At 58.5% G+C, this 22,377-nt stretch overlaps 1 protein-coding gene across 1 annotated transcript in view; it reads right to left on the bottom strand.

Annotated features, from left to right (window-relative positions):
- Positions 1-16,758, bottom strand: part of TTYH2 (tweety family member 2) — a 35,690-nt gene extending 18,932 nt beyond the window's left edge. Inside the window, 3 exon segments of the mRNA NM_001105626.1 lie at positions 4,421-4,532; positions 8,175-8,347; positions 16,627-16,758. Of these exon segments, the coding sequence (NP_001099096.1) occupies positions 4,421-4,532; positions 8,175-8,347; positions 16,627-16,755 (414 nt within the window). The 5' untranslated portion in view covers positions 16,756-16,758.
- Positions 16,759-22,377: the final 5,619 nt, after the last annotated feature.

Consider the following 22,377-nt stretch of genomic DNA (forward strand, 5'->3'; position numbering starts at 1 on the left):
TCTCAACAGCCCAGATATAGGGTCCTGGCAGGGCCCTGAGACCCAGCCAAAGAATTCCAAGCACCTTCCCCCCAATCCTGCTCTGAGCCTGGGTGTTGGCAAGAGGGGAGGAAGGGCTTGGTGGCTCTGAAACTGTCACGTTTCACCAACAGGCACAACTGGCTGGAAACGGGGAGTGTGTGCTAATCGTCCAGGCAGCCTTCAGCTCCCCAGGTCTGCAAGGAAGAGGAAAATGACTCAGAGCGGGAATTCCCTGGAGGTCCAGTGGTCAGGGCCCTGCACTTTCACTGCTGAGGGCATGGGTTCAACCCCTGATTGGGGAACTAAGATCCTGCAAGCTCTGCGGTGGGGCCAAAAAACCAACAACAAAACAAAAGGACCCAGAAGAATGTTTCGAAACTTCCCAGGGTGAGAGCTGCACGGAGAGACGATTAGACCTCACTCCTGGCAGCAAACGCTATTTCTGGGCGTTAGAGGGGCTGGACAGCAACTCCAGGGCCTTTCACATCTGTGCTGTGCTGGGAGTTCCTGGTTCCACAAAAGAGAATGGCCGCCTTTGTTGCATTTTGCTTCTTCCAGCGTCAGCAGCTTATTCCCTTTTCTGGCCTGCTCCTGGTCCTTACAAGCTGGTTAACAGCTACGAGATGCCAAAGTGCAGAGATGCCGGGCACACGCGTTAGTAAATCCAGCAGCTGACCCTCAACCGGATCAGCGCTCCTTTTCAGTTCAGTAAGGTCACCGGACAAGCGCTCTGCAGCCACTGATCCAAAGGCAGTCTTCATAAACGTTAATGCCGGCAGCAAAACCCGCTCTGCGTGATGTTTCCATGTTCCTCTATGAAGCCTAACTCACTTTAGACCACAAGGCTGTTAAAAATGCTCTGTAAACTTTTCCTGTAAGATCACTTCTTTCCCCTTCCGTAGCTCTAAAATGTTTCACTTCTCTACTTCTTAAATTCCTCCTTGGAAAAAAAAAAAAACCAACGCATACACACACAAGCCAGCAAACATCTGCCAGGCCTTCTTTTCCTCCTGATGTCTTCCCACAGGAAACCAAACCAAACAGAAAAAAATTAAAATTACAGCGCTGACCCACTTACATCTGCCCCTTCCCCATTCTGCTCCCAGTCCTTAGAGGTTCATCCCAGAGCTCCCAGAAGGGAGACAGGGGTGGGGGACACTCAGAGATGGCACAGGCGCTCCCACGGGGAAGAGACACTCTTCAGATCAAGGGGGCTGGCTCAGCTCCCCAAGTTGGGGCGAAATCAGGGGCAAGCTAGCAGGTGGAGGAAGCTGTTACCCTGGAGGATGGAGCAGGCATTCTCCAGCTGCGGACCCTGGACCAGTGGCCTCGCATCATCAGCTGGGAACCAATTCTCAATGCAGATTCTCAGCGGAGAGTCTGGGGAGGGGGGAGGGCCCGCCATCTGTGTCTGTCAAGCCCTCCAGGGGATTCTGATTCAAGCTCAAGTTGGAAAATCTCTGACTGAGAGGAAGCTCCTTTTCAGAGAAGGAGGTGAAGGGGTGGAGCCTAGGCAGGCTGGGGGCAGGGCCCGCATCTCAGAGCCTGGAGGGGAAGGGCTGAGACCAGACCCCTGGGCTCCAGTACTGGGTTCTGAAATGTGCCAGCTCCCCACCCTGGGGCAGCCATAGCACCTCCTTGTGCTCAGTTCCTTCACCCAAACGCATGCCCACAGGCTGGCTGCCAGCTCAAACCCGAGCCAGCCGAGCTCCCAGAGCGGTAGAGTCCCGGGCCGCGGTTTTAAGCTGAGATCCCAGTGGGCTTCCCTGATGGTAATGAAGTGCTATGCAGGATACCCAGGAGATGAGGGTTCGATCCCTGGGTCAGGAAGATACCCTGGAGGAGGGCATGTCAACCCACTCCAGTATTCTTGCCTGAAGAATCCCATGGACAGAGGAACCTGGTGGGCTGGAGTCCACAGGGTCACAAAGAGTCAGACACGACTGAGTGACTGAGCAGCAACGGGTTAGAGGCATGCCAGGTGCCCTGGGTGAGGTCCAGATGGGGTCACTGCATCCAGAGAAAGGATCCACCCAAGGCATCCCTAGTGACCCTTTCTGACCCCCCAAATCAGTATGTGCAGCTGACTCAGGACCCTGCTGCCAGCCGTGGCACAGGGCTACCTCAGGCTGGGAGGGTGCACATCTGGGGCTCCTGCTCCAGGAAGGGGAGCCTGGCAGGGCCCACCTTGCTCTGGCTCAGGTCTGAGTTGCCTGACCTGTCTCTCCTGAGTACCCCCCCCCAGCCCCCATCAAAGCTTCCACTCTTCCAAGGTAATAACAGTAATACATATTATTATAGTAATTATAATAATAGCATCATTAGCATAGCTCCCCCACCAACACTTGGAGAGTTCTTTGCAGATAACCAGGCATTTTCACAGGCATCATCTCATCAGCCGTCACTCATCTGATATTTGGCCTTCACCTCTCAGATCTGGGGGCCCGCTAAGATCTGCTATCTCCCCGGAGCCTTGGGACTAGGGGTCCTGGGAGCCCACCCCAAGGGCAAAACCAGCCCTGGAGGCCCAGCACAGGGGGCTGCCTCTCCAGGCAGTGTCCCCGGCCCTGGGGCACTCTCGGCATGGGGCGAGGGGCCCAGCCTGGAGGTCCCGGTCCCAGCTCATCTCTGGGCGATAAAGACATGAAGAATTTGAGTTTTCCCATCAGGATGGCTCAGGGACTTTCTTCCTCGGTCCCTGGGGGAGCCACAGGCCATTCTTCCAATGGTCACAGGTCAGACAGTGAAGGGCATGGCTCCGGGGCTTCCCCAGAGATTCTCCTTTGGAGGGTGAGTTCTTCCCCCCGGGGTTCTGGTGCTGGTGGGTGAAGCCTCTTCCACACCGGGGCAGAAGTGAGGGTGGGGGCCCCAGGGAGTGAGCCCCGCCCCAGGCCAGGGCGTGCTTAGGGCCCCCTGTGCTGGTCAGCCTGCGTTCGGCCCGCCAGCTTCTCCACCCCACCACACTCTTGGCCCGTTACAGCTGCCCCAGCCCAGGGTCCAGACAGCTAGCTCCTGGTCCCCAGGGATGGGTCCCAGCAGACACAAGGAATGGGGCAGGAGAGTGGGGCCCCTGGTCTGGCCTGTGGCCCTTGGCTTCCCAGAAGGACTTTATCTGAGGCCAAAGCCAGGGAAGCCAGCAGCCAGCCACCCCACCCGAGGGCCAGCACAGCTGTCTCTTTAAGGGAGCTTGTCCCGGGAGGGCTGGGGGATTAAGGCCTTAGAGGAGCTTAAGGGAGGGGGGTGCGATGGGGTCGAGTCCCTCCTCCAGAATCCTCTTCCAGCAGCACTGGGATGAAGTCCACACGCTCCAGTCGGGGCCGGATTGTGTGGCTCAGGCCGCCGGACACAGTCGGCCATTGGCTGAGGTCACCCCTCTGCTGGGGACCTGGCCCAGGGTGGATGTAGAGCGACTGGCGTTTCTGAAAACTGCTCCAGAGTCTGGCTCCTGGGACACTGGGGCTGCTGGGAAATCAGCTGGAGAGACCTGGTGCGTGAACGTGACAAGCACGGGGGCCAAGGGCTGTGTTTTCGGAAGACCCTGCCTCCCCGCCCAGAGGCTCACAAGTGGACCTCTGCCTTGTGCTAAAAATCCCACCTCTCCTCCGGCATGTCCTTCACCCTGAGCCCCCAGCCGCAGCCACGAGCCTGGAAAGCAGAGCCTGGAGCGCACTGTGCTGGCCTTGAGGGCTCTGCACTTGGTTTTGAAGCGTTTTCCCCTTGACGTCTCCTAGACCCGACCCACAGCGCTCTGTACTCAGCGCTGAGAGTGAACACAGAAAACACCGTGGGGGGCTTCCCTGGGGGCTCAGTGGGAACGGGGCCGCCTGCCGAGGCCGGGGACGCGGTCGCGCAGTCCCTTGATCCCTGGGTCGGGAAGACCCCACATGCTGCAGAGCAAGTAAGCCGGAGCGTCACAATCACTGAGCTGGCCCCCCAGGGCCCGGGAGCTGTAGCTACTGAACGAAGCCCGTGGGCCCTGGAGTCCATGCTCTGCAACCAGCAAAGACACCGCAAGAGAGAAACCCACTCACAGCAGCTGGAGGAAAGCCCGTGCAGCAACAAAGACCCAGCGCAGCCAAAAATAAATAAGCAGATAAAAACCACTGTGTGTGTGTCGGGGGGCCGGGGCTGATCTACATTCAAGAACCTCTTGGGCACAGGTCTGCTAAAGGTGGGTAGGATTCGATCCCGCGCCCCCAGGCCCCATCCGCCTTTCTCCTTGGTTCCTCACCCCCACCCCTGCCTGGGGAGCAGAAATGGCCTGTTTGCTCCTGGCGGGACCAAGTGGCAGCCCCAAGGGGCGTCCAACCCCCTTGGAGCCGAGCTGGCCAGATCTGACCGGGGCGTCTGTGGGGACCAGGCTGACCTCGCGGGCCGCGCCTGGCTGCCAGGACCTTACCAGCACATCGATCCCGGAGAAGGTGTGGTTGGCGTTGTCCAGGGCATAGAGCAGCTGGTACACCCCGTCGTTGGCCTCGCTGTTTCCATAGAAACCCACGCCCACCGCAGCGCTGTGGGCGAGACCCCAAAGTTAGAGGCGACCCCGGAGGAGACGGTTTTTTCCAGGACACCATTTCTTAGTGCCGTTTTAACTGCGCAGTGAACGTGAAGGGAAAGTATATGGAAGTCCCCGTGGTCCGGCCCCTCACTCACACAGACTCCCTGACGTCCACAGCCCCCACCAGAACGGAACGACTGTGACAACGGGTGAGCCTATGAGGACAAGCCACTGTCACCAAGTCCGCAGTTCGCATTTGGGTCACTCCTGGTGCCGTAGAGTCTCATGTGTTTGAACAGAAGTATAAGGACACGTGTTTGCCATTATAGCATCACACGGGGTGGTTCCACGGCCCTCAAAATCCTCTGTGCTCTACCTTCTAATCCTCCCCTACCCCCAAACCCTGGCAACCATTCACGTGTTCACCGTTCCCATAAGTTCTGCCTTTTCCAAAACGTCATATGCTTGGAATCATACAGTATGCAGCCTTTTCATACGCATTTAAGGTTCCTCCATGTCCTTTCGTGGCTTGATAGCTCATTTTTCTTTGAGAGCTGAATAATAACCCATTGTTTGAATGAAAACAGTTTAGCCGTTCACCTCCCGAAGGGCATCTTGGTTGCTTTTACTGGTGTTGTTCAGTCGCCAAGTCATGTCCGACTCTCTGTGACCCCATGGACTGCAGCACGCCAGGCTTCCCCGTCCTTCACTATCTCCCAGAGTTTGCTCAGATTCATATCCACTGAGTTGGTGATGCCATCCAACCATCTCATCCTCTGCTGCCCTCTTCTCCTCCTGCCCTCAGTTTTTCCCAGCATCACTAGGTCTTGGCAATTATGATGCAAGAGGCTCTAAGCATCCATTAGAGCGGGTGTTTGACTTCAGCTGAGGGACTCTTTCCTGGGGGTAGGGGAGAAGGGGTGGTTTAAACTTCTGGCAAGTGTGCTGGCCAGGAGATGAGGGGAAGGCTCTGGGCCAGTGGGCCCTGGCCTGACCGACTAGTCTTACAGCACGTTTTGTTTAGCCCAAGGGAAAACACTCCCGTTCTCTATCCTGGGGCTCCAAAGGGTGGAAGATTTTGCTGGCTGGGCCCCAGGGATTCTGATGCTGGCAGTAAGTCAGGGAGGGGCTCAGGAATCCATATCTTTCAGGCTCCCCAGGGGACTCTGACACACATGGGCTATGGGACCACTGAAGTCTCGTGAAATCACACCTGCCTCTCCGAAATCCTCTTAGTGTTGGGGACTCCCCTCCGTTCTCTATCCTTTCCCTGCCCCCCACCCCCTCCAACGCTGCCCATCCTACTGAAAAGTTCTGGCTTCTAGAAAGTCCTACTCCTTGCTGTGATGTCGGGCCTCTCTTTCTGGTGGCGCACAGGCATAGCTGCCCTGCAGCAGGTGGGATCTCCCCGGATCAGGGATGGAACCCATGTCCCCCCTGTCAGTAGGCGGATTCTTTACTACTGGAACACCAGGGATCCAGAAAGTCCCTTCTTAAAACCACACACCCACTGATTTCTGGCTGTCCTCGGGGTCAGCCTGGAACAAGCCTCCAATTCTGCAAGATGACCTGCTGGACATCTGAATGGGGCTCTGTATTACCCTCCTCATCACTCTTCCAGTCAAGCGTGTCCTCCAGACCCTGGTCGACATCTGGTTCAACTCATCTGGTCGGTTGGTGCTCTGAGTGGCGCTCCCAAGCCCAGGCGGTCCCTCCAGCTCCGAGCTTGGGGCTAATGCCCCAGGGGCCTGCCTCCCTGCCACTGACCCTATGGTCCACAAACACCCCTGGATTTCTCCCCAAGGACCGCTGCGAAGCCCAGGTGCTCCTCCTTCCTCTAGTGCTGTACTGACTTTTATTTTGTTTTAACCAAAAGCAGAACTCTAAATCCATCTCCGTGAAATTTCATCTGGTTGGTTTTAGTCCAACATTCCAGCCTGAGCAAATCATCTCGAATCTTGCTTCTGTCACTGATTGTATTTTATCTGACTCACACCACTGGGGGTCCTCTGAAGCGTCATCGAACAGCCTCCTTGAGTTTTCATCCGCAACACTGGTTTCGGGAGTGGGGGTGAAGCTACATGTGTTTACACTTATCCTTTTTCTTTGAAAGAGACAGGACCTGCGAAGGAACCCCCTGGGAGGCTGTTATGGAATCCTCCTTCCAGGGAGCCCTTGGCCGCTAATTCAGTGTCTCAGGAAATGGTCCACGGCCCGCAGGGCACAATCACCTGGAGGGGAAGGGGGGCGGTCCACGCTGCACCCATTGTTATCAGTGTGGTCTGCAATGTGCACTTTGAAACACGGTTCCCATCTGCTTCGTGGGTCTGACACACGCATGCACCCACGCTATACTTTGGTGAACCAGCGCGTAAATCGATACTCTGCATTCACCCAGAACTGTTCACCCAGCTTTGAACCCCCTTAACGGCACTAGCCCGGCGTCAGAGCTCGAGACCGCTCCCTCCTCATCCCCCCAGACTCACTCTGGATCCTTCCTCGTCCTGCTCTCGTTGACTCGCTTCCCTGCCTTTCTCCCTCAACTCACTCCGACCTGGCTCTGATCTCCAGAGACTGGAACTGTTGACTTCCACTGCACTCACCCCAGATCCCTCCGCCCTGCAGCCCCACACTGCGGGCAGGACAGATGGTGACCGTGATCTAACGGAGAGAAGACAGCCCTGGGGGGCTGTGGGCTGCCGGGGACGAGCCCCCAGGCATCCTCACGGGCCAGGCTCACTGGACCCTGTCTGTCTCCCCCGTCCGGAGACAGTGGGTCAAATCCAGCAGGACCATCCCCCAGAGTGCTTCAGGTGGGCCTGAGGCTATGGGGAAAATCTCTGTAGATACAAAAACAAGGAAAAACGACTCCTGGGACTTCCCTGGTGGTCCAGTAGCTAGGACTCCGTGCTCCCAGTGCAGGAGGCCCAGGTTCGATCCCTGGTCAGGGAACTAGACCCCACATGCCTCAGCTAAAACCTAGTGGAGCCAAATAAATAAATGAAAATTTTTTTAAAAAAAAGAAAGAAAACACGAAAAATACAACTCATGAGAAAACAAGGCCCGTGTGTGTGGGGTCACTTCTTGAGCAGTAGCTTGACTCTGACACAAAGTTAGAGATTCTCACTATTGGAGCAGAGAAGACCTGGCTGAGGGTGCTAAGAGCTATTGATCTTGTAGAAGGTGGAATTGATCTGGGCTGGAGTCAGACTCTGATTGCAGATCCAGGGCGGCAGCTGGGAGGGGATGGGATGCAGAGAGCGGAGTTGCCACCGGTCAACTGCCCAGGGAGCTCCCTGCTGGGCTGGAGAGGCTCACACCAGGGGTGGCGGCCTGGGATGCTAGGGAGCTTCCCATAACCACCGGGGATATCTGATTCCCACCGCTTGGCGAGGAAGCGGACAGCATGCACCCCAGAGACAGGCTCTCCCACCCAGGTTCCCGGAGCTCAGGCACGACCACATGGGCAGACAGCTGATGAGCCACCTGGGGTCTGTTATGATGGGGTGGGGCTGGAGGTGGAAGGTGAGAAAGGGGTGTCCTGGTCAAGAGGCTGACCAGGGGCGAGACCCAGATGGTCAGGGCCACTTTTCGTCCGCTGTGTCCACCTCCCACCTCCGTGCCCCCGCCCGGCCCAGAGCAGACGGACACTCACCAGCAGATAAGCGCAGCCACCACGGCCGTCCAGGTGACGCAGCAGGAGCGGGGGCGCTTGGTCTGCACCGCGTCGTCCTGCCGGCAGCAACACACGCAGACCAGGTAGGCCGCGAGGAGGACGAGGTTCAGGCCCAAGCCGACGGCAGCCACCAGCCCCAGGAACAGCAGCGACTGAGGAGGGAGAGGCCGGGCATCAGCGCTGGGTCCCGGGGGGTGCGGGGAAGGGCCCCGAGCTCAGCGGGGCTGCGGAAACCGCGACTGAGCTGTACATCCGACGCCCTCCTCCCAGGACTGACGCTCCCACTCTGTATAAAGCGCCCTGCCCTCGGGCACCAGGAGTTGGGGGGAGATGGAGCTCAGGTGTGGGAGGGGGCAGAGGACCCCAGACAAGAGGAGGCAGGAGGCGTGGCTCGAGGCTGGCCCCCCATCTGGGGCATGCATACCTGGATAAAGGTAAGGACCAGACCCTGCCTAATGGATGCTCTGAGTCACTCAAGAGACAAGAAGGAATTGTCCCCAGACCCTGAGGTCTGGGGGCGATGCTTGGTATGACCGAGGGAGACCAGGAGAAAGACATCCACACACCGAAGCATCCGAGGCCTCCCGAGGAGGCAGGGGCTTGGGCGGGGTGTCTCAGAAGCTGAGCGGGGGCCTGGGGCAGACGTCCTGGCGTATGCCCCCTCTGAGCCTCGCTTTAGGAGTTGGGGTCCCTTCCCAACCAGAGGCTAACTCCATGCGGGGGGAGTGGGAGATGTCAGGAAATGTGCCTGCGGAGGTCCCTTCTACCGCACCCCGAAAGGGACAGCGACCCCCAGATGCCAAGGGTGGCAGCCAAGCCCAGAATCCTGAACGGGAGAAGACGCTGTCTCAGGCCCACCGAACACCTCAGGGTCCTACAAAGGGGGCTGCTGTCGGCCAGGAGGCCCGGAGCCCCCTACTCCTTGCCCTCCAGTCTCCTGACTCAGCCAGATGGACACCAGATGGCCCCAGGGCTGGACCTGGCTCTAAGTCAGGTTCCTGAGCCGACGGCCTCGTCCTGCTGCACACGTGCCCCCGCGTCACTCCCAGCTGGGAATCTCCAGCGCTCCAGTCTGGGCTGTCGCGGTGAGGAGATGGGCAGATTGGGGGAGACACTGGGATCCTTCCGGTCTGAGGAGGAGACAGGTCTCAGGCTGGAGCGTGCGCACACCTGGAGGCTGAGGCCTGCATTCTGAGGTCATCTTGGCAGGAAGGGGCGGAGCCTCAAAAGGGAGAAGGGGCACCTGCTCTGCTGGTCACCTGGACCGACAGGCTCCCGAGCATCACAGACAAATGGCCAAAGTGATGGGGACAGCCCAGAAGTGGACAGAGGAGACGGCCCACTTGGATGTGGGACAGGTGGCTGTGACAAAGCGTGGCTCTCACCTCCACCTGGCGTAAATGCATCACAGACACTGCCAGGAACCTGCCCTGCCACCCTCCCGACTCAGCGGCGTGGAGGGCGAGCCCTCTCCTCCAGGCAGTTGGGAAGGCCCAGTGGACCTGAATACATGCGTCCCCCTGCAGAAGTCCTCCTGGGGTGGCAGGGGCAGGGGCCCCTGAGCCTGGACCATTAGGCTTGCCCCATGCACGGAGCCAGGAGGCTGGCCTCGGGAGACTGTGGGAAGGACCGCCCCTGCCGGGCCCCTGGTGGCTCAGACTGTAAAGAACCCGCCTGCAGTGCAGAGACTGGGGCTCGATCTCAGGGTCAGGAAGATCCCCCAGAGGAGGAAATGTCTACACACTCCAGTATTCTTGCCTGGAGAATTCCATGGACAGAAAAGCCTGGCGGACTACAGTCCACAGGGTGGCAGAAGAACTGGATGCAACTGGCAACTGACACTGCTGGCCCCCAGCACAAGCCCCCAGGCAAGCCGCTTGCTCACTGGAGGCCCTATGGCCCCGGGCCATGGGGAAGAAGGTCAAGGACAGACATGGGTTTCAGCTCAGTTCAGTCGCTCAGTCGTGTCCAACTTTTTGTGACCCCATGAACTGCAGCATGCCAGGCCTCCCTGTCCATCACCAACTCTTGGAGTTTGCTCAAACTCATGTCCATTGAGTCGCTGATGCCATCCCACCATCTCATCCTCTGCTGTCCCCTCCTACCTTCAATCTTTCCCAGCATCAGGGTCTATTCAATGAGTCAGTTCTTCACATCAGTGGCCAAAGGACTGGAGTTTCAGCTTCAGCATCAGCCCTTCCAATGAATATTTAGGACTGATCTCCTTTAGGATGGACTGATTGGATCTCCTTGCTGTCCAAGGGACTCTCAGGAGTCTTTTCCAACACCACAGTTCAAAAGCATCGGTTCTTCGGTGCTCAGCTTTCTTTATAGTCCAACTGTCACATTCATGCATGACCACTGGAAAAACTATAGCTTTGACTAGATGGACCTTTGTTGGCGAAGTAACGTCTCTGCTTTTTAATATGCTCTCTAGCTTGGTCATAGCTTTTCTTCAAAGGAGCAAGCGTCTTTTAATTTCATGGCTACAGTCACCATCTGCAGTGATTTTGGAGCCCAAGAAAATACAGAGGTTCAGAGCCTTGCTGTTCAAAGTGGAGTTCACCAACACTGCAGCACTGACCTCTTCTGAGATGCAGAATGCACCATCTCCAGCTCCACCCTGGCCCCAGTGAATCAGAAGTGCGCCAAGAGATGACCGGCGGGGCTGTATCCCATTCAAGTCTGGGAAGCACCGAGTAGTGTCCACAGACTTTCTCGAACTGCTTACGACAGCGGACCCTTTCCTTCAGACTCACTTAGCAGAGCACCGATATACAGAGCGTCCCCTGAATGAGGGGTGGATGTAAATGCCACGCTTTGTCCTGGCCACCCCCTTGCAGGCCCGGGGTCCCTCTGCTAGAGCCCAGGATCCCCATCACAAGTTCCAGACTGCTATGCAGTGTGCAAACCCCTCGAGCCGGCAACCCTTCTCCTTCCCCTGGCAGAAAGGAGGGCCTGTGTCCCCGCCGCCCCCCCACAGCTGTTCACTGCAGCCTAACACTGCAGTAAGAGTCAAGCATCGGAAGCAACCCAAATGCTGACCAACAAGAGATCTGACACCTAACAGGTGCTAGAGCCACAAAATGGAATACTGTGCAGCCGTGAAAAGGAAGTGGCAGCGACAGCCAGTGATCGGGTGGACGTGACAGACGCGACACAGAAGAAACGAGGGACACGGAACAGCAGGGGCTGTTCGGGTTAACTGACGTAAGACGCGAAGTCGGAGAGGCTCATCTGCAGGGACAGGGGCCCGAGACGCAGCTGCCTCTGGGAGGGAATCAAGGGAGACGGAGCTTCCCGCGGGGTCAGGGATATACGTGGCCTGGGGTGGTGTCTCATACCACACTCACACACGTGCACATACAGGTACTGAAGTGTACACTTACTAAGACAACACACTTCTCTATAAGTTATTCCTAAAGAAAACAAACAAAAAACAAATAAAAAAACAAAAAAAAAAACAAAACGGATAAACCTTTTGCATAAATCAGAGACCCGCAAACAGTCAGACCTCCTCCCAGCTTCCCTAGACAATCTCACCCTCGATCTCCCCACAAACAGGAAAACCCACGGACTCTATCACGGGCCCCCATCCGGCACAGCAGGACCTCCGGGAAGTAATCACGACTTGGGGCGGTGCCACCTGAGTGTCTCCAAACCACAGCCTGTCCCTATCCCTGGGTTTGCTTCCCCATTTCACCCCTCACAACACACTGGGGCCCCCTGACCTCTTGCAAGCTCCGTACTGTGGGCAGGGCCCTGGGATTCTCAGGCCAAGGGGCCTCTCCAAGCTGGGCGTCTGGCCTCAATTCTTTTACTCCTGCTTTGGCCCAGCCCAGGGAGGCCATGCCTGGGAAATCCAAACTTGGAGGCCCTTTTGTTAGCAGCTCTCTTCCAGAACTTTCTTCCGGCACTGGGAGCACAAGGGCAGGCGCAGAGGAGCTAGCATCAGGGTTTGGGCTGTTTAGCAACTCAGTCATGTCCGACTCTTTGCGACCGTATGGACTGTGGCCCACCAGGCTCCCCTGTCCCTGGGATTTCCCAGGCAAGAATACTGGAGTGGGGTGCCGTTTCCTTCTCCAGGGGATCTTCCCGTCCCGGGGATCAAAGCCGAGTCTCCTGCATTGGCAGGCAGGTTCTTTATTGCTGAGCCACCTGGGAAGCCCAGGGTTAGGGTTAAGGTTGGAGGCAGGAGGGGCTGAAGGAGGGAGGGAAGAGAAGCCTGCAGAACCTTCTCCCCCCATCACCTGCCACCCTTTAACAGGCAACAGTTCTGCTCCTAACAGACTCTGCAGGTCTCTGTTACACACCTCCGGGTGTTACAGGGAGGATGTCCTGTCTGCAGGAAGCCAGGAAGTCGACTCACACGCCCTCCTGCGCTGAGGGAGCCAAGAAAGGACAGGTTCCCAGCCCCTGTGGCCACCACCTCCCTGAGCTGCCCAACAGCCAGCCCACGGCCCCCGCATCAGGGCTCAGGCCTCGCCCTATCATCCAAGCAACCACTCCTTCTGGTTTGTCACTTTGTAACGAGAAACCAGAGCACGAACCCAGGACCCCAGCTGGGGGCAGCAGTGACCGACGGGCCTAGAAGGCCGAGGTGGCAGCTGAGCCCCCAGGGGCTTCTGCACTTGGGCGGGGGAGGGAGGGGGCAACATCCCGAGCACCCCTCACCTCGAGACCCCAGGAGATGAAGAGTGTGCCAGCCCAGGGGTGAGGCCAGAGGGCGGGGAGCTGCAGGGCGAGGCCCTGACTGGAAAGGGTTAAGCTCCCCCACCTCCTGGGCTGGTGGGGGCAGCGTGAGTGTCTGCTGACCATGACTCAAGGTTCACGCTGGATGAATGGGGCTTCCACATCCTTTGGCTCCTCTCAAATACTGTGGGGGGGGTGGGGCGGAGAGGGCTCAGGAGGTCTTTCCTCCTGAGAAAGGCCCCCAAGTTGGGGAAGCCCCACAGCTCTGGATCCAACCCTCCTCTGGGAGTGTGTGAGACTCTGCGGAGCCTATGAACAGGACTGCCCAGAGTTAACACGTGGAGATACGTGTAAAAAGTGAAGAATGTCTCCTCTGCTTCCTCACGTTAGTCCCTGGACAATGGCCAGCAGGGAGAGCAGAGGTGGGAGAGGGAGCAGGCAGGGGGTCCTGCTGGGCGGCAGGGGCGCAGTGAGCCTCGCAAAGGCGCCGGGTCCTCAGTGTCTGCTCTCCCATCTCTCTGGGATGGATGGTGAAGGGGCCACTGAAGGGGGAAACCGGGGTGGCTGGTTTGGGGAGACACAGCTGGGGGCAGTGTCAGGGCCCTTTCCCCAACTCTGCCCATGCGACACCTGGCCGGCGGGGGCCTCCTCTATGCCAAGCGGGGCTTGTGGCAACTTACGAAGCACCCGGCACCGGCCACAGGCTTTATACCCACTAAACGACTATGAGGTCCTTTGACTAGCTCTTTGACGCCGGGATCTGCTCCATCCCCACGCCGTCTCATCCGGTGAGGAGGGGTGAGGAGGGTCTCGGCAGCTTCCCCACCTGGAGCTGGAGGCCCAGCCGGGCGGGGGTGCCCCTTCGGCCTGGGGCTTGCCACCTCCCCAGGAGCCTGGTGGATGGGGCCCAGGCGATCTGGGTGAGGATTCAGGGTCTGGTCCACTGGCAGGGAGGGGTAGAAAGATCAACCCACCAGCGGGCTTCCATGGCAGCTCCCAAGACCCCAAAAAGTGAGTGGGGTCGGGGGGACCTGCTTCCTCAAGGAAGTTCTGGGGCTGACTTTGCTCAGGATGTCCGGGTCGTCACCAGGCGATCTGCTCGTCCAGATCCCCAGCACAGCCGGCCTCCTCCCCCGAGCTGTCCTTCATCTTGACTGCCTGCTCCCAGCTCCACTTACTCCTTGGTGTGTACACACGTGTGTGGGTGCCCACACGTGAGTACACACACACGCTGTACCACAAGCCCGTACTCTTCACTTGGCCCTCCGGGGCATGAGCGGCAGCCCCCTTTGCACGTGTCTTTCAGGCCTTCCTGATCGTGACAGCAGAGGATCCTTGTCTGCATCCTCCACGCGTCACTGTACTTGGACACGCTGTTGAACATCAAGGCCAGTCCTTAATGATTTGCGTCACTGGGTCCACCACGTGCGAGGGAACCCTCTAGGTACTAACCATGTTTCAAAGGACAGCTTATTTACTACTTGCAGAAGAGGGAAGGGAGGCTCTGGGAAGTACAGACACCTGCGTGGTCACAGTAAGGGGCAAAACTGTGGATTCCAACGCACAGCCCCCTCCCAGCTACGCAGCTGCTGAGCCCCGGAGGCCTTGGCGGCACGGTTAGAACGTGACCCCACGTCTGGCACAGGGATCAGGAGTCTGCTGAGCGCTGAGTGATCGACAGCAGGAGGTGCCCAATCGATGGTGCTAAACGACTTGGGCAGTGACTGCTGCTCAGGAGGAAGGGGACTTCCAGAAGAGACTTGTGGTCAGACACCAGGGGAACTTACCAGAACGGGAGCCGGCGGAAATAAACACCCAGAGCCAGACTTCCCGTCCAGTCCTGTCTAGCCCCACCGCTCTCGGATCCCAGGCAGGGCCCTCTGGCTGCCCGAGCAGGGCGAGGAAGGTGGGGGTGAGGCCGGGGGAAGGGGATGCCCCTTGGAGTGCCAGGGTCTGACACGGGGAGGAGAGGGACAGGGACTGTGAGTCGGTCCCTTTGGCTTGGGTGTCGCCTCTCCAGGGGACCAAGCGGGGTGGGGCAGGCTCAGGCCCACCAGGACAGCCAGACAGCAGCTGTCTGTCCCGTCCAGCCCCCTCCCCACACCTGAAGGTCGTCTCCACCCAGGCAGAAGCTTACTTTTCCTCCAGGGGAAAGGAGAAAGCTATGGTGGGAGACCCCAGGGCAGGATCTGGGGCGCGGGGTTTGGGACAAGCAGATGTGGGGTCAAACACACACACACACATAAAGACACACACACAGACACACACAATCTGCAAGCAACACAGCTGTCTCTGAAATCATATCCGCCTCTTTTCATACATTCACTGGGAGCGGAAGATTCCCTGGAGTTCTCCCCAGGCGACCACATTCTCAGGGAGCCAGGGGCCTTCCCCAGGCAGGGCTCAGGGAGCGGGTGGGAGGGGGGCGCGCAGACCAGGAAGGGTGCAAGCTGGGGAAGCCAAACTGGCCGACTGCTCCCCGTCCAGCAGCAGGAAGGGGGGCCGGGTTCACTCCCGCTTCTGGAGGGGCAGCCACCATCGGCCTGGGGCCCAGGGTGACAGGACGCTAGGGGTTATTATTAGACTCCCCCGTCAGCGGTGCCCTGCACACCCCACTGGACCAGGATCCCCGGGACCCTGCAGGAGAAAGTCCTGGTGGGGGAGAGGCGAACAGTAGACTGCCAGCTTGACCTCCGCGGCCCGGCTCCGCCCAGACCCGCCCCACACGCGTACATTGTGGAGAAACTGCCCGCCGGGGGTCAAAGTCCCCAGATTGGCGCACAGGTCTAAACAAACGGGCCCCATCTTGGGTTTCCCAGCCGCGGATTCTCTGACCCGACAGAAAACTGACTCAGCCTGGCCTCGGGGGCTGAACTGGGCTGGGCCAGACCTGACCAGGCTGGGAGATTCTGCACTCGGTCTGGGCGGGGAAGCCTAGGGGAGCACCCCCTTCCCCCTAGGGGTGCAGAAACCGGGGAGGGAAGAGCCAGCAGAGCGGGACGAGGGCAGAGTTGCGGGGATGGGGTAAGAGGCTGGCCAAGCCGCCCAGACCCCAGAAATCCAGGGCTCAGAAGGTGTGTCTGTACAGAGGAGGGGTTGGGGGTGCTGGGGAGGGGGCACTTTCTTTCCCCCGCTTATCCACATGAGGCTGCGGGTCCACGCCCCTCTCCTCTGGGTCTGTCGCCTTCCAAGAGGGGCCCCGGTGGAGGGGCTGGAAGGGGCTGGGGAGGAGGGCTGCCGCGGGGACGAACCCGCAGACTCCAGTTAGTTTCTGCCCAAACTTCTCCCAGGTCGCACAGACCCGGAAAGCGAGAGCGCGTCTGGTTACCCGCAGGAGGAGAGAAACCCCGGGGAGCGCCCCGCCGTCCCGCCCCCGCCCCCCGCAGCTGGCGCGCGAGAATCACCGGGTTCAGGTACCAATGCACCCCCAGCCCCGACCCCTGAGCGGCGCTGCCCTCTCCCTGGGCGCTCAGCCCCAACCCCCGCCCCGCAGGAAGCGCCCTTCCCCCCGTGCCGTTGACCGGCTTAACTCCCATCTTTCCAGTTGTCCAGGCCCGTGAAATTCCCAGACGGGAGGGCTGTGGGCCAAGGACCCGCGGGGGAAAGGGCGACGCGGGAAGAGGCTGCGGAGAGAGTGTGGGGTGGGTGGGGTGTGGGGTCTGGAGGCGCGCGGAGCGAGGCGCGCTGGGAGGCGGGAAAGGGCGGTGCGGGGACTTGGGGCGCCGGGTCGCGGACTCACCTCCTGGTAACTCTCATCGCGGGGCCTGAAGGTGCTGTCCACCGGCTGCAAGCGCAGGCCGAGGTGCGGGACGCTGTGCAGCCACACCACCCACCAGGGCGCGATGTACTCCACGCGCGCCGCCGGCATGGCTCAGCCCGAGTGCGCCCGCCTGCCGGTCGGTTCGGGACGCGCGCCCGCCCCGCCCGGCCCCGCCCAGCCGAGGATAAGGCCCCGCCCCCCCGAGCGCGGGCCCACCCCACCCCTTCCAGGGCGGCCCCTTGCCCCGGGCTCACCCTGGGGCCACCAGGGGTCACGCCCCAGAACCCGAAGCATTTCTTTGATCTGGAATTTGTCCTGGCCCAAGTCTGGGAGAAAGAGGTGGAAGAAACGAAAACAGCCCCCAGAAGGCTTCTGAATCTGTCTCTTAACAACAGTCTCTGGGTCCCCGCTTGCTCCTTGAAAGAAAAGCTATGACCAAGCTAGACAGCATATTAAAAAGCAGAGACATTACTTTGCCAACAAAGGTCTGTCTAGTTAAAGCTACGGTTTTTCCAGGAGTCATGTATGGATGTGAGAGTTGGGACTATAAAGAAAGCTGAGCGCTGAAGAATTGATGCTTTTGAACTGTGATGTTGGAGAAGACTCTTGAGAGTCCCTTGGACTGCAAGGAGATTCAACCAGTCCATCCTAAAGATCAGTCCTGAATATTCATTGGAAGGGCTGATGCTGAAGCTGAAACTTCAATACTTTGGCCACCTGATGGGAAGAACTGACTCATTGGAAAAGACCCTGATGCTGGGAAAGATTGAAGGCAGAAGGAGAAGGGGATGACTGAGGATGAGATGGTTGGATGGCATCACCGACTCTATGGACATGAGTTTGAGCAAGCTCTGGCAGTTGGTGATGGACAGGGTTTCACATGCTGCAGTCCATGGGGTCGCAAAGAGTCGGACACGACTGAGCAACTGGACTGAACTGGGTCCCTAGGGTTTTGGTCACATCATCAAATCAAGTATATAGACTGTCTGAATGCACCGGCAGTCATGGCGTGAGAAAGGCGAGGCTGACCGTTACTGGCGCTTTTAGAGGGTAGAGGTGGCGCTAGTGGTAAACCTGTCTGCCAATGCAGGAGGCACACAGAAGTAGGTTCGATCCCTGGGTCGGGAGGATCCCCTGGAGAAGGAAATGGTACCCACTCCAGTATTCTTGCCTGGAAAATCCCATGGACAGAGGAGCCTGGCGGGCTACAGTCCATGGGGTCCCAAAGAGTTGGACACGACTGAAGTGACTTAGCATGAACTGACAGATTGCGGACTGGACTGAAGGGACCCAGTCCCTGGGTCACTAGTTCTAAATTCACTCTCATCCGGGATTGAGCGTCCACTCTGTAAACATGGTCTTGCCCTGGGAGCGCCCAGGTCATCTGCCCAAATGATTAACGGGTCCCAGCTGAAAGAAGGAGCTAGTTGGAGGGCCCTGACCTCCCGGGGGGAGAGAACCTGGAGCCTGGGGGAGGGGAGGGAGCCTGGGAGCGCCAGGATGGGCTAGACCTCCCAGGGAGACACAAATTAACCAAGGGCCTACTAGGTGCCAGACGTTGTTCTGTCCGAGAACAAAAGCTGATGGAAAGTCTGGCTGGGCGGGGATTGTGGTTTAGCAGCAGGTGGTAGCGGTGCCCACAGAAGGACAGGCGCTAGCTCAGCGGTGCTCTGGAGGAAGGCAGAGCAGGGTCAGAGCATCAGGATGCCGGGGTGGGGCTGGGGGTGGGTGGGGGTGTGCAGTCCCAGGTCCAACAGAGCCTCGCAGGCAGAAATGGGCTGCGGTCCCAGGACCCAAACAGCGTTCTGTGATTGCAGGATGCACGGGGCCAGAAGGAGAGGGTAAGTCTTGGGACAGGGTCCAAGGCTGTCTGAGGTCAGTGAAGTAGGGGACTGAAGGGGGGGTCCTGAGATCAGGCTTGAGTTGCTGGCAGTCTGATCAGTGGTAGTGTGGGGTGGGGGTGAGGTGTTTGAGGTGGGGAGACCTCTAGGTTTCTGGCTTGGGGAACCAGGTGGATGAAGGTGAAACTCCATGGGTGACCCGCATTGACTGCTAGGGGAGTACAGTACACACCCCTTCCCTTATTAGAGATCCAGGACTGGGAGACGGAGCCCTGTTTAGTAGTTGAGACTTCTCTCTCCTCCAGGTCACAGTCCTGGCCAAGGTTCCCAGAACCGCAGCCATCCATCTTCGACGCTGGGGAGCACCGTTCCCGTCATTGGGATTTCCTTTCATTAATTCAACAAACTTTGAGCACCTTCTCTGCTCTAGGGGATACACTGATGAGCAAAACACACATTCCTGCCTGCATGGGGTCTGGTTTAAACGTGAGGGGAGGCAGCCTTTATGCCACACAGTGATTAATTACAAACCCCACCCCACCCCCAAGTGCCCTCCAGAGCCCAGCATTGGTTTGTAAAATGGGACTAAATCTGGGGTGCGAGGACATTTCCTGAAAAATGACAGGAGGTGAGAGCTGAAGGATGTGAAGGAGTTAACTCAGGGCATCCTGGGAAGAAGGCTGGACTCTGAGCACGGGGACAGTACATGGTGAGATCAGGGCCCAAGGACCGCAGGGCACAGAGGGATCAATCAGTGAGTCCAAACTCAACCAGGGGAGTGACAAAGAGATGCTGGAAAACTCCCATGGCTGCTGCCAAGGACTGGGGTGCAAGAGGGAACTGGGGTCGGGGGGCTGAGAATCTTTTCTCTGGACTGCAGTGGTGGTTCCATAGCGGTACAAAACACAGAACTGGATACCAAGAAGGGTGAATTTCACTGTAAATTGCATCTCAGCTAGCCTTGCTTTATAGTTTTTTTAAAAAAAGAGAGAGAAAGAAGCTGGCAAGGTGGGCCAGTACGGCCCCATGGACCCTGGCAAGGGATCTGGTCTTGAACCAGCCATGCTGGCCGCTGAGGAAGGCGGACACCTGGAGCGATTTTGGAGGGCCCTTGGCACTCAGCAGCGTGACCTCACAGGCCGGGACCTCCGGGATAGGCACTGCCTGGTGCCACAGACACGGTCCCCCCCTCCCCGGGCTGCAGCTGCTGCTCCTGGCCTCCCTGACCCGGAAGTTAGGAGGATTTGCTGTTCCTGTAGAAGATTAGTCGCAACTGTGAACTCCAAGTGCCGTAGGGGAGAGGGGTGGGGGAGGGGTCTGCCTCCCTGTGAGTGGCAGGGAGTGAGCCCACCTGTCCTGAGCGGGGGCTGGGCCCAGAGCGGGGGCGGGCGGCGGAAGGGGGGCCTGCACCCCACCCTTGGTGCTGACAGCAGAAGCTGGCCCTCAGGCCATCACCACAGCCTCGGGGTGCATCCTGAACACAAACCTGCTTGGCCAGTCTGCACCCAGCAGACCAGGGGCCTCCAGAGAAGCGGCACTGCAGAAAGCGTGAGCCCACCCGGGGACTCGTTCCTGGGTTGACCAGCCCTCCTGCCCACCCCACTCCCCATTTACCTAGTGTGGCCAGAACCAGCTCACCCAAGCTGTGGGCTGACCTCAGCAGGGCAGTGGTGGGCCCTGGGCACCCGAGGGCTCCAGCACACAGCGATGCCTCAAGCCAACTCACACAGAATCTCTGGACTCAGCCCTGGCCACCTCGGAGTGAATTTTTACAGAGGACCCCAAGTGGCTGGGAGGCAGAGGCCAGGGCTGAGACCCACAGCGTGAAAGGATGCCTTCTCTAGACAAATGCCGGCGGGGCTTGTATCCTAGGAGCTGGGGCTGGTCTCTGCACAATGCGCGGGGACAAAGGGAGCCCAAGCGGTAAACCCGCCCTCTTCCTGGGAAGCTGGGATGGTGAAAGGGCTGGCAAGACCGGGAGCCGCTGAAGGCGCCCCATCTGGGTTTGGTCACAACCAGAGCCCCGGAGGGCACTTCTCCCAGAACACAAAACACACGCTTCACTACCTCACATGCTGCAGAATTCCCAGGAGAGAAACCGCCCGGCATCTCAGGCACTTGGCCCCTTAGATGTTATCAACGTAAACCCGGTCCAGATCGTCTCTGGCCTCCTGCCCTCACTTGCCAGACTCTGGCGCCACCTTGTGGCCTGCCCGGAACACCGCGCCAAGAAAGGCCCTCAGTTTTATTTTAGCTCAGGACTCTAAAACCACTGGAGAAGGGGCTCTTGCCATAAACTGACGGGAACTGGGGCAGAGTGCTGGGGAAAGCAGGCTGGCAACCACCACTCGGCAGCCCGAGACGGCGCCTGTGGCGGCAATACCTCCTTGCCAACGGCTGAGGCGTCCACAGGACCCATGAGGGCACCTGCAGAATCTTATCAGGCTCAGTGTTTTCTCTGCTTAAAACGTGTGCCTGAAGCATGTGGCCCTCCTCCTCTGGGGGCAGAGGATGAGGGTCCTCTCACTGAGGCAGGAGGGGGTGTGGAGGTGAACTGCCCTGCCAACTGGCAGACACCCACCAACCACAGGGGACCCACAGCCCCTGCTGAAGGCGATCCTGCCTGAGTCCCTTCTGTGCTTGACTGTTCCCCTGGCGACTCTGACACCAAGATGTGCAGACAGATGCGTACGGAGCCCTCCCAGGGACTGGGAACCGTGCAGGTGAGGTGAGGCAGTGACAGAACTCAAAAATAAACCTCTGAAACGTAATCAAAGTTTGACAAGGATGGGACCATCAGCAGGCTACGGTCCATGTGGTCGCAGAGCTGGACACAACTGACGCAACTTGCCACGCATGGAAAAAGCACGTGAAAAATCAGGACCAGCAAGCCAGCCGGGAGTGGAGCCAGGCCTGGCCGGGACCTCAGCTGCCACACGACCTGGACCTTCACACGCCGGAGCCAGCAGGCATGTTCCACCCTCACAGCCACCACTCCACTGCCTGGGGTCCGGGGTCCGATTTCCGGCTCCTCCCTTTAAGCGTCTTCTGGACTTCACATCGGTCTCTTGGCTCCCAGGGCTTCTGTCGCTGGGCTGACACCCGCTCACCTCCATTCTCAGCTCCTTCTTGGAAACTCTCACCTAAACAGTCCTTCCAGCTGCGCTCATCTGGTGACCAGCTGGCACCACTCCTGAGCTCTACTTAGTAAACACACAGGAATGACTTTTCTTTTCTGTGCCTGAGAACCCAGGTCTGGAGGGAAAAAAAAAAATTCCACACACCCACCTGTGCATGTGGTTAGTGGGCGTCTGCCAGTTGGCAGGGCAGTTCGCCTCCACACCCCCTCCTGCCTCAGTGACAGGACCCCATCCTTTCCCCCCAGAGGAGGGGGGCCACGTGCTTCAAGCACACATTTTAAGCAGAAAACAGAATCTGATACTATTCCACAGGTGCCCGGCACAGGTCCTGTGGGACGCCTCAGCCTCCAGCCCTTGGCACAGAGGCATCCCCGCCACAGCCCGCTCTCCGGCTGCCGAGTGGCGGTCCCCAGCCTGCCTTCCCAGCACTCTGCCTCGGTTCCCATCAGTCTAAGGGAAGGGCCCCTCCTCCAGTGGTGCCACATTTCAACATGGCAGAAACAAAAGCCGCCCACATCCCGAGGATTCTGAGGAAAAGCTGGCTTCATTTACTGCCACTTCTGAGAAGGCCAATCAACTCCTTTGAATTATCATTTTTATCACCGGGGAGCTTATTTTACTTTAGTGACTTTTAAATCTCAGGAGTGGAGACTGGCTTTATTTCCATCAGTATCTGACTTCTTTAACTGCCTATTTCTCCTTACTTTCAAAATTAAGACTTAAAAAAACAGATGGCTTAACTGACCCCT

The sequence above is a fragment of the Bos taurus genome, chromosome 19 (assembly GCF_002263795.3).
Source record: "Bos taurus isolate L1 Dominette 01449 registration number 42190680 breed Hereford chromosome 19, ARS-UCD2.0, whole genome shotgun sequence".
NCBI classification, from domain to species: Eukaryota; Metazoa; Chordata; class Mammalia; order Artiodactyla; family Bovidae; genus Bos; species Bos taurus.